Raw genomic sequence first — 9,594 nt, 5'->3', positions numbered from 1 at the left:
TCCATAGAATATCAGCTGTACTCATTTAATATTTGCAGTGAAAATGATCACATTTTTCTCTCTTTGCCAGTGCTACCTGGTTCTCATACATTTCATTTAAATTAAATCCAATTTTAATTATCTCCTCTGGATGTTTCATTGGATCTCTTTTAGGTAACATATATACTAATAATACATAATATTTCTCTAATTGTGCTATGAATTCAAAACTCACCTTAAAATGCCTTTTTCCTCCCTATAGTTTACTTTGCATATAGAGAAATCAAACAAAAATTTGATTAAAAAATAAGTCCATAAAATAATGGGCCTGGGTAAAGCACTCGTTTATATTCCTTCAAATCCAGGAAAGCCTGTAGTTGCATATGAGGTATAAATCTAACCAAAATCTGCCTTACTTCATGCTAATCCATATGCTTTTCTGAAGAGCTTTTGTTATTTTTTCCTTCTGATTTAAGCACAATCTATATACCTATTCTCTACAATTTTGACTGGTTAGACTTTTTGTCAACATTCTTTCTGTAAATGACTTTTCAAAAATAAATCCTATAAAATTATTTTTGAAACACAATAAAAAAGGGTAAAATCCACTCAAGCTTAATCACTGTGACTTGTAAAGAAGATGATATACACTACTAATATATCACTAAACAGACTCACAATCTCTTCTGCTGAATGTTACTTTAAAGCATTCTTCATGCTTAAAAAACTCAAAGCAATCATGGCCATGCAAAACCAACAAAAACTTTTATTTTGATTAAAATTCCAAAATTAATTTAAGCCTGTAGTTCTATTTATGTGAGATTTAGCCACAGATATCCATCAGAGATTATTTTCACTCTGTCAAGAATTTCTGTAATCTATTTTCTGCTTTTAAATCCTCAAAGACTGAAGATTTAAACAAGGTAACTAGTTCCACGTTTGGCTCACATTAAGTTAAATAGTCACAAAAGCAAAGAGTTAACACCTGCTTAAAAGGAAATTTGCAGCTTCCTTATTTAAAGTCTTAAGGTTTAATATCCATCAGAAAGGCTGCTGCTGCAATGAATATTTTAAACACTTCTGCCTATTACACGAGACTACACAGCAAGCAGATTCAAAAAGCTGCGAAAGACCCTGGGCAAGTGTCAGCACCCGCTGTAATTCAGGCGACCTCCCAGGACATCGGGTGCCACGGGCTCGGGGAGCTCTGCGGCGGCCGGCGGGAGGCTGTGGCGGCCAGGGGAGGTGGAGGGATCACGGCGAAGTTGCACCAAATCAGCAAGACACTTTCCGGAGAGGAAAGGTCACGGCAGGCCTCGCTGCTGCGGTGTCGTTTCCTCCGCTCGTCCCTTGGTGGAGTTCTTGAGTTAGTTTCTCCCGGCCGCCAAACGGCTCTAACCGCTTGCGGGGCGGGGGGGGGGGGGAGTTCGCCGTTGTTTCACCCCCCCCCCTTTAGAATTGGCTGTCATGTTTACTACATTTAACCTTTTCCTCGTATTATTATGAATATGTTATTTTCTTTCAATGAAAGCCCACCTGAGTTGTTTTTCCTTGTGAGAGCTTCTTCATTAGTGTTTGCACGTAATATGTGTGTGTGTATACACACACGTGTATGTATGTGTATATATGCACAATGTGTATATATATATATGCAGTGTATGTATATATTACACATACGCGTTTGTATTAACACACAATGACGTATATTTGATAACCTATAGAGCGTACACACTTGTCTCTAATGCCCCCTCTGTGACCCGGGCGGGCTCCCCGCTGCGGGTCCCGGAAGCCCCGGGAGCCCCCGACCTTCCCGGGGTGCCGGCCGGGCGGCGCTGCCGGGCGGGGGCCGCTCGCCCGCAGCTCGAGCTGCCCGGACACGGATTGCGCTGCCCCTGCCAGCGAGCGCCCCCCCGCACGCCCTGGGACTCCCGGCGGATTCCCCCGCGGCTGCTCCCGGCAGCAGGACGGAGCCTTCTCCGCACAGGGCGCGGGGGTGGCCTCGCTGGCACTGCCTGAGGGTCCGTTTAAGGACACGAGCTATTTCCTCCCGGTAGCTCTCCAACCTCCCGGGCGATGTTATTTATTACCGGCGATCCCGCATCTCACCAGATCGAGAGGACTGAACGCCGCGCCGGGGCTGAGCGCGCGCGGGCGCCATGCGCATGTGTATGTGTATATGTATGTATGTGTATATGTATGTATGTGTGTGGTAGGTGTGTGGTATGTGTGTGTATGTATGTGTGCATGAGTACGTGCGTGCATACGAGTGCGCGCCGGGCCGGGGGCTGTGCCGCGCACCAGGTCTGTCCAGGGGGCAGAGCCCCCGGCCGCTGCGCTGCCCTGCGCTGCCCATCGAGGCCGCTGCGCGCGCGGCCGCGGCAGAGCGCGGGATGGCGGCGCAGGGCGCGGGGGTAGTGGAGATTCCCCTCTCCCCGCGCCGACATGCGGCGCCGCGGCCGGAGGGGCTCGGTCAGCCCCGACCTCCCCTCCCCGCAGCCGGGCACGTGGGCCGGGAGCAGCGCTGCCATCCACCATGCAGCGCACGTCGTGCCCATTTCCCACGCCGGCCGCCTGCCCTGGGGGAGGAAAAGAGGAGGAGGAGGGGGAGGAGGAAGAGGGGGGATGAGAGAAAAGGGAGGGAGGCCGTTACCTCTGCTCCGAAAGAGGAACCAATCCACTGTGAAGGACGCGGCACTCACGAGCAGGAAAGACATTGCACATTCAGAGAGAGGTTGCATGTGAAGACACTGCAAAAGAGAGAGGAGGGGAGGGGGGCCGAGGGGGGCGCGGACGGCATGTGAAAGGCATAGTGTCTGTAAGGGAGGCCAGAGAGGGGAGAGGGGGGAGTGCACATGGCGAGAGAAAGGAATCACTTATTCCCTGGAAGAATCAAGCTCTTGCAAAGCAGGCAGTAGTAGCAGAAGACATTGGGAGTTGACGGGGAAGGAGACGTGGGCGAGAGACGAGGAGTCCATGCCGTGCAACAGCCCGGAATCCGATTAAAGTTTATGGCGGGGAGGTTAAAAGCGCGTTCATCCCGCCCCTCTTCTGGCGAATACATTAAGTTTCCTGGCTGCATTTAACAGCACAAAGGAAATGGAACAGCGGGAGCTTCGGGTTGTAATTGTACTGCTAGTGCAGGGAGCCAGTGTAATGCAGTGTGCTGGTATTCCTGCGTACTGGTATGTCTGGATCTTACACAGTGGGCAAAATTTCCTCCTCTCGGAGTTCCAGAACAGCGAGAGGGGAATTTTGATAAATTCGAGTTGCTTGGCAAATATAATAGGGATTTGGTATTAATCCTACTTAACCCGCTGCGAAGATGCTGAGCTGCCGAGCCCCCCTCCTCCGTCCGGGACTGCGGCGGTGAGCACTGAGCCTGCGCCGAGCCGCGCTTTCTCGCTGATGCTGCAGATATAAAGCCGAGTGTCTCCAGCAGCAGCGGGGGAGGGTTTTCGCGTCCTGGCGAAGCGGCAAGAGAGGCAGGGGCCGGAGCCGCCGCTGCCGGCGGAGGAGCTTCCAGCGCAGCGGAGCGAGGGCAGCGACTCCTTCCCCGTTCCCCGGCTCGGATTTTGGGCAGCGTGGGGACGGCCCCTCCGCAGGTCCCCGCGGACAGAGGTGGCCATCTGACTCCCCCCCGCCCCCCCTCCACTGACTCGCGAGTGGCAGAGACGCGCGGTGACCGCCGCTCTGAGCCGCCCCAGTGTACCCTCCGCCCTCCATCAAATATGTCCCCCCAACGAAGGAAAAGAAAAGCCATTAGACTGTTTCAAAAATAAGCCATTCCACTGCTTCACACAGACAGGGAGCCCGCACTCCGCGCCGCTCGCCGGGCGGGAAGGCGAGCGGGGGCCACCGGGCATCACGCCGAGCGGGGCCCGCGGGCGATTGAGCGGCACAAAGTCAAAAGGAGACGCAAGGTAGGGACGCTAGAATAAACAAAGTTGAGCGGAGAGTTTTTTAGCGTCAAAGTTTATTTCCCACTTACCCAGGTAGGTGACGCTACATTTTAGCAATCATCGAGCAGCCAGCCTCTGTGCGGAAATAAATGTTACTTCTTACATGTGTTTATTCGCCTAAGCCTCTCGCCCCCTCCCTAGCCTCCTTTTCGGTGATTTTTTTTTTCCCTTCTCTCCTAGGAAACCCACAAACATTGCTGAGAAGACACATTTAAATGATAGTAACAGGAAGAACATGAACACAAAGCCCCGAAGGCTCACACAGCATTGGGAAACAGGACGCGAGCCTGAGCTCTAAGGCAGCCCCCCTTCCTCCCTGGAGTTTTATCCAGTTCCAGTGACTGCAGCTATTTCACAGAGGCACCGACACGGCAGCGAGAGGTGGGAATCTGTGCGAAGCGGCTTGTCTTACCAGCGTGATTCCGCAAACGCAGAGCCCCGACCGTGCACTCACTCTGCCTACAGGAAAGGCGAATAAACATTTTCTTTAAAAAAATAATCGTTGCTTGGTTCACAGCTTAAAGCGGAGGTGGGCAGGGAAAGGGTGGCAGATAATCACTACCGATCGCGGCTTAGGGAAGGCAACAGCAGCCACACTGTGGCGTGCAGTGTGGAGCGGTGCGGAGAACGGAACGGGGCTTTTGCGATGAGCAGCTATCCCGCTTACAGCAAGAGCAGTAGCAGAGGCAGAGGGTAAGGCTGGGCTTTCTGGAGTGCAGCGCTTGACTCGTCCTCCCTCCTCCTCCCTCCCCCCCTCCCTTCCTCCCTCCCTCCTTCTCTCTCTCTCTCTCTCTCTCTCTCTTTCTGTGTATGTAGCGCAGGCGGCTCTACTGCTGCAGCGTCAGGGAAGAGCTACCGAGAGGCTTCAGCAGCTCCCACCAGTTTGGGCAAACTTGCTGGTTTACTGCCTTTTTTTTTTTTTTTTTTTTCCTCTCTTCCGAGTGGGAAGCTTCTCAGTTGTCATTCAACATTTTTTAAAGCACAAGCCGCTTTGCCGTGAAAGCGCCTGATCCGAGCCACACTCCTCTGAAAGGCACAGGAGGGAATACACAATTGCAGATTTCACCCGCCGTGGCGGTGCAGATCACAGGAAACAACTGACTGATATCATTTTATTTGCAGGCAGGACTGTGTGCTTTTTTTTTTTTTTTTTTTTTTTTTTTTTTTAACCGCCTCGCGGCTCTTTTCCCCTCCCCTTTGCCATTCCGCTTGTATGGATGTAATTCAGAATCTGTGTTAATTCACGTGGGGGATCCAGTTACATCTTGTTCCGCTCCGGGTATATTAACAAGAGACCAATAATCGCCTTTGGACACACAGCCTTGTTGCTAACCTTTGAACTGAGAGGATCAAGTTCAGATCTGGTTACCTGCATTGGGACGGGAAGGAAGAGGCGAGAGGGAGAGCGCGGGGGAGCGAGGCTGCAATCTCATTTGTGAGGCGCTCTCCGTGCTGCAGATCCAGACTGCTATAACACATGCAGTGCAAATGCAGGTAAGGCACACGCACGAACTGCGGATGCAAAAACAAACTTGGGACTGTGCTGCCTGTATGTTCTTATCTACAGCCTGGCAGATTGTGGGCAAGTGGCTTCTGCAGTTTCTGTATCGTTGCTTTGTGACTAATGACCTTGCGCAGAGTTGTTAAAAAAATCCTCTCCGGAGAAAGAGCTGAACATTTTAGGCGATCTCTGAAGATGGATTTGGGTGCTTTTCTGCCAGCCAAAGGGGATATTCTATGGACTGCTCTGTAATACACAGGCTTCGTCTGCTCTCAGTTGTACGGCTTCCGACATTATTGGGATTTTTTGATTGTTTTTCTTTGTCTTTTTTTTTAATTGATATTATTTTTAAAGAACTGTCCATTGCTAAGAGGATTTGGAGTTTTCCCGGCCACGAGCCCTTTGAATAAAGCGAATCACATTTTTTTTTCCTGTGTGTGCAGAGAGGGGGAAGAATAAAGCTAAAGCCTTGGTCGTAAACGGCTGAGCGAGCGAGAGAGAGAGCGAGAGAGAAGAGAGAGAGAGTGTGTGAATTGTAGTTAACTCTAGTGTCGAAGACGACGACCTGGGGGGCTTCAAATCGCACAGTGCTGCTCCTGCTTTTATTGCAAGCCTTGCAAAGTGATTACAGTAAAATCAGAGAGGAGGAGGAGGAGAAGGGGGAGGAGGAGGAAAATCCCATCCTATCTGCCGAGATGAATCTTTAAAAAGCAAAATACACTGTCCCGTGAACTGTAAGTATATTGCCACTGGAAGGCAGGGAGAGCAGCAGAGGAGCCCGCAGCAGGGTTTTAACCACCAATTGCACCAGCCATGAGACATTAAGTTTCCTGGAAGAGAAGGATTTTATAACTGATCACCCGGACGCTCAGCTTCGCTGTTGGTTCATCGGGGGAGTCTATTGGAGGTCGGGTGGGAGAAAGCGGAGGGGGCTTCTCGGTGCGAAGATGAGGAAGATGCGGACTCTCCTTGGCTTTGTGCATTGCTGCTGCTGCTGCTGCTTCTTGCTGCTTCTGCCTCCGCCGCTCTGGGTCAGCCTGGCGGCGGCCAAGCAGCTCCTTAGGTACCGACTGGCCGAGGAGGGACCCGCCGACATCCGCATCGGTAACGTGGCTGCCGACCTGGGCATCGTGACGGGCTCCGGAGAGGTGACATTCAGCCTGGAATCGGGCTCCGACTACCTCAAGATCGATAACATGACCGGGGAGCTGAGCACCACGGAGCGGCGCATCGACCGCGAGAAGCTGCCGCAGTGCCAGATGATCTTCGACGAGAACGAGTGCTTCCTGGACTTCGAGGTGTCGGTCATCGGCCCCTCGCAGAGCTGGGTGGACCTCTTTGAGGGCCGGGTCATCATCCTGGACATCAACGACAACACCCCCACCTTCCCCTCGCCCGTCCTCACGCTCACCGTGGAGGAGAACCGGCCCGTAGGGACCCTCTACCTGCTCCCCACCGCCACCGACAGGGACTTCGGCCGCAACGGCATCGAGCGCTACGAGCTGCTGCAGGAGCCTGGCGGGGACGGCGGCCGGCGCGGCGGCGGCGGCGGGGGGGCCTCGGCGGGCGCCGAGAGCGCCCTCTACCCCGGCGGCAGCAAGCGGCGGCAAGAGGCGGACGCGGGCCGGAGCAGCGTGTTCGAGCTGCAGGTGGCCGATACCCTGGACGGCGAGAAGCAGCCGCAGCTCATCGTGAAGGGGGCGCTGGACCGCGAGCAGCGCGACTCGTACGAGCTGAGTCTCCGCGTGCGCGACGGCGGCGAGCCGGCGCGCTCCTCGCAGGCCATCCTGCGGGTGCTCATCACCGACGTGAACGACAACAGCCCCCGCTTCGAGAAGAGCGTCTACGAGGCCGACCTGGCGGAGAACAGTAGCCCCGGGACGCCCATCCTGCAGCTGCGGGCCGCCGACCTGGACGTGGGGGTGAACGGGCAGATAGAGTACGTGTTCGGCGCGGCCACCGAGTCCGTGCGGCGCCTGCTGCGCCTCGACGAGACCTCGGGCTGGCTCAGCGTCCTGCACCGCATCGACCGCGAGGAGGTGAATCAGCTGCGCTTCACCGTCATGGCTCGCGACCGGGGCCAGCCCCCCAAGACGGACAAGGCCACGGTGGTGCTGAACATCCGCGACGAGAATGACAACGTGCCCACCATCGACATCCGTAAGATCGGGCGCATCCCGCTGCGGGACGGCGTGGCCAGTGTGGCTGAAGACGTGCTGGTGGACACCCCCATCGCGCTGGTGCAGGTCTCGGACCGTGACCAGGGTGAGAATGGCGTGGTGACCTGCACCGTGGTGGGGGACGTACCCTTCCAGCTCAAGCCGGCGAGTGAGGGCGAGGGGGAGCCGCAGAACAAGCGCAAGTACTTCCTGCACACCTCGGCGCCCCTGGACTACGAGGCCGTCCGCGACTACAACGTCGTCATCGTGGCCGTGGACTCGGGCAGCCCCAGCCTGTCCAGCAACAACTCCCTGCTGGTGCGGGTTGCGGACACCAACGACAACCCGCCGGTGTTCAGCCAGGCCGTGCTGGAGGTCTCCTTCCCCGAGAACAACCTGCCCGGCGAGCGCGTGGCCACCGTGGTGGCCACGGACGCGGACAGCGGCAAGAACGCCGAGATCACCTACTCGCTGGAGCCGTCGCCCCTCTCTCCCGAGGCGCCGGGCGGCCTCTTCACCATCGACCCGGACTCGGGCGACGTGTCGGTGCAGGCGGTGCTGGACCGCGAGCAGCGCGACACCTACGAGTTCCAGGTGACGGCGCGCGACAAGGGGGTGCCGCCGCTGCAGGGCTCCGCCACGGTGGTGGTGCGCGTGGCAGACCGCAACGACAACGAGCCGCGCTTCATGCAGGACGTGTTCACCTTCTACGTGAAGGAGAACCTGCAGCCCAACAGTCCCGTGGGCATGGTCACCGTCATGGACCTGGACAAGGGCCGCAACGCCGAGCTCAGCCTCTCCATCCAGCCCAGCGAGCACGACCAGGCCGCCGGCATCTTCTCCATCGAGAACGACACGGGCACCATCTACTCCACCGTCTCCTTCGACCGGGAGCAGCAGACGAGCTACACCTTCCGGGTGAAGGCGGTGGACGGCGGCGAGCCGCCGCGCTCGGCCACTGCCACCGTGTCCCTCTTCGTCATGGACGAGAACGACAACGCGCCCGCCGTCACCTTCCCCAGCAACAGCTCCTACACGGTGCTGCCTCCCTCCAGCAACCTGCGCACCGTGGTGGCCACCGTGGTGGCCACGGACGCCGACACCGGCCTCAACGCCGACCTCAATTACAGCATCGTGGGCGGAAACCCCTTCCGCCTCTTCGAGATCGACCCGGCCAGCGGCGTCGTGTCCCTGGTGGGCAAGCTGGCGCCCAAGCACTATGGCCTGCACCGCCTCGTGGTGCAGGTCAACGACAGCGGGCAGCCGCCGCAGTCCACCACAGCTCTGCTCCACGTCTTCGTCAACGAGAGCCTCTCCAACGCCACCGTGGTGGAGAGCCAGGTGGCGCGCAGCCTGCACACGCCGCTGGCCCAGGACATCGCCGGCGACCCGAGCTACGAGCTGAGCAAGCAGCGCCTCAGCATCGTCATCGGCGTGGTGGCCGGCATCATGACCGTGGTGCTGCTCATCCTCGTGGTGGTCATGGCCCGCTACTGCCGCTCCAAGGGCAAGCACGGCTACGAGGCCGGCAAGAAGGACCATGAGGACTTCTTCACGCCGCAGCCGCACGACAAGGCCAAGAAGCCCAAGAAGGACAAGAAGGGCAAGAAGGGCAAGCAGCCCCTCTACAGCAGCATCGTCACCGTGGAGGCCTCCAAGCCCAACGGGCAGCGCTACGACAGCGTCAACGAGAAGCTCTCGGACAGCCCCAGCATGGGGCGCTACCGCTCGGTCAACGGCGGCCCGGGCAGCCCCGACCTGGCGCGCCACTACAAGTCCAGCTCGCCGCTGCCCACCGTGCAGCTGCACCCGCAGTCCCCCACCGCCGGCAAGAAGCACCAGGCCGTGCAGGACCTGCCGCCGGCCAACACCTTCGTGGGCGCCGGCGACAACATCTCCATCGGCTCGGACCACTGCTCTGAGTACAGCTGTCAGGCCGGCAGCAAGTACAGCAAGCAGGTAAGAGAGCCGCGTGTCCCCGCTGTAACCGCGCACA

The 9,594-nt window shown here is 56.7% G+C and overlaps 1 protein-coding gene across 3 annotated transcripts in view; it reads left to right on the top strand.

Moving 5' to 3' along the window:
* The first annotated feature begins 4,867 nt into the window (after positions 1-4,867).
* Positions 4,868-9,594, top strand: part of PCDH7 (protocadherin 7) — a 263,004-nt gene continuing 258,277 nt past the window's right edge. For all 3 annotated transcript variants that reach the window (XM_026037568.1, XM_026037567.1, XM_026037569.1), the window contains exon 1: positions 4,868-9,557. In XM_026037568.1, the coding sequence (XP_025893353.1) occupies positions 6,387-9,557 (3,171 nt within the window). In that variant the 5' untranslated portion in view covers positions 4,868-6,386. The remainder of the gene's footprint in view (positions 9,558-9,594) is intronic.

The sequence above is a fragment of the Nothoprocta perdicaria genome, unplaced genomic scaffold (genome assembly GCF_003342845.1).
Source record: "Nothoprocta perdicaria isolate Ctin4 unplaced genomic scaffold, notPer1 scaffold_2, whole genome shotgun sequence".
Taxonomy (NCBI): Eukaryota; Metazoa; Chordata; class Aves; order Tinamiformes; family Tinamidae; genus Nothoprocta; species Nothoprocta perdicaria.
Note: the sequence above shows the minus strand (reverse complement) of the source record. Positions and strands in the feature narration are given on the sequence as shown.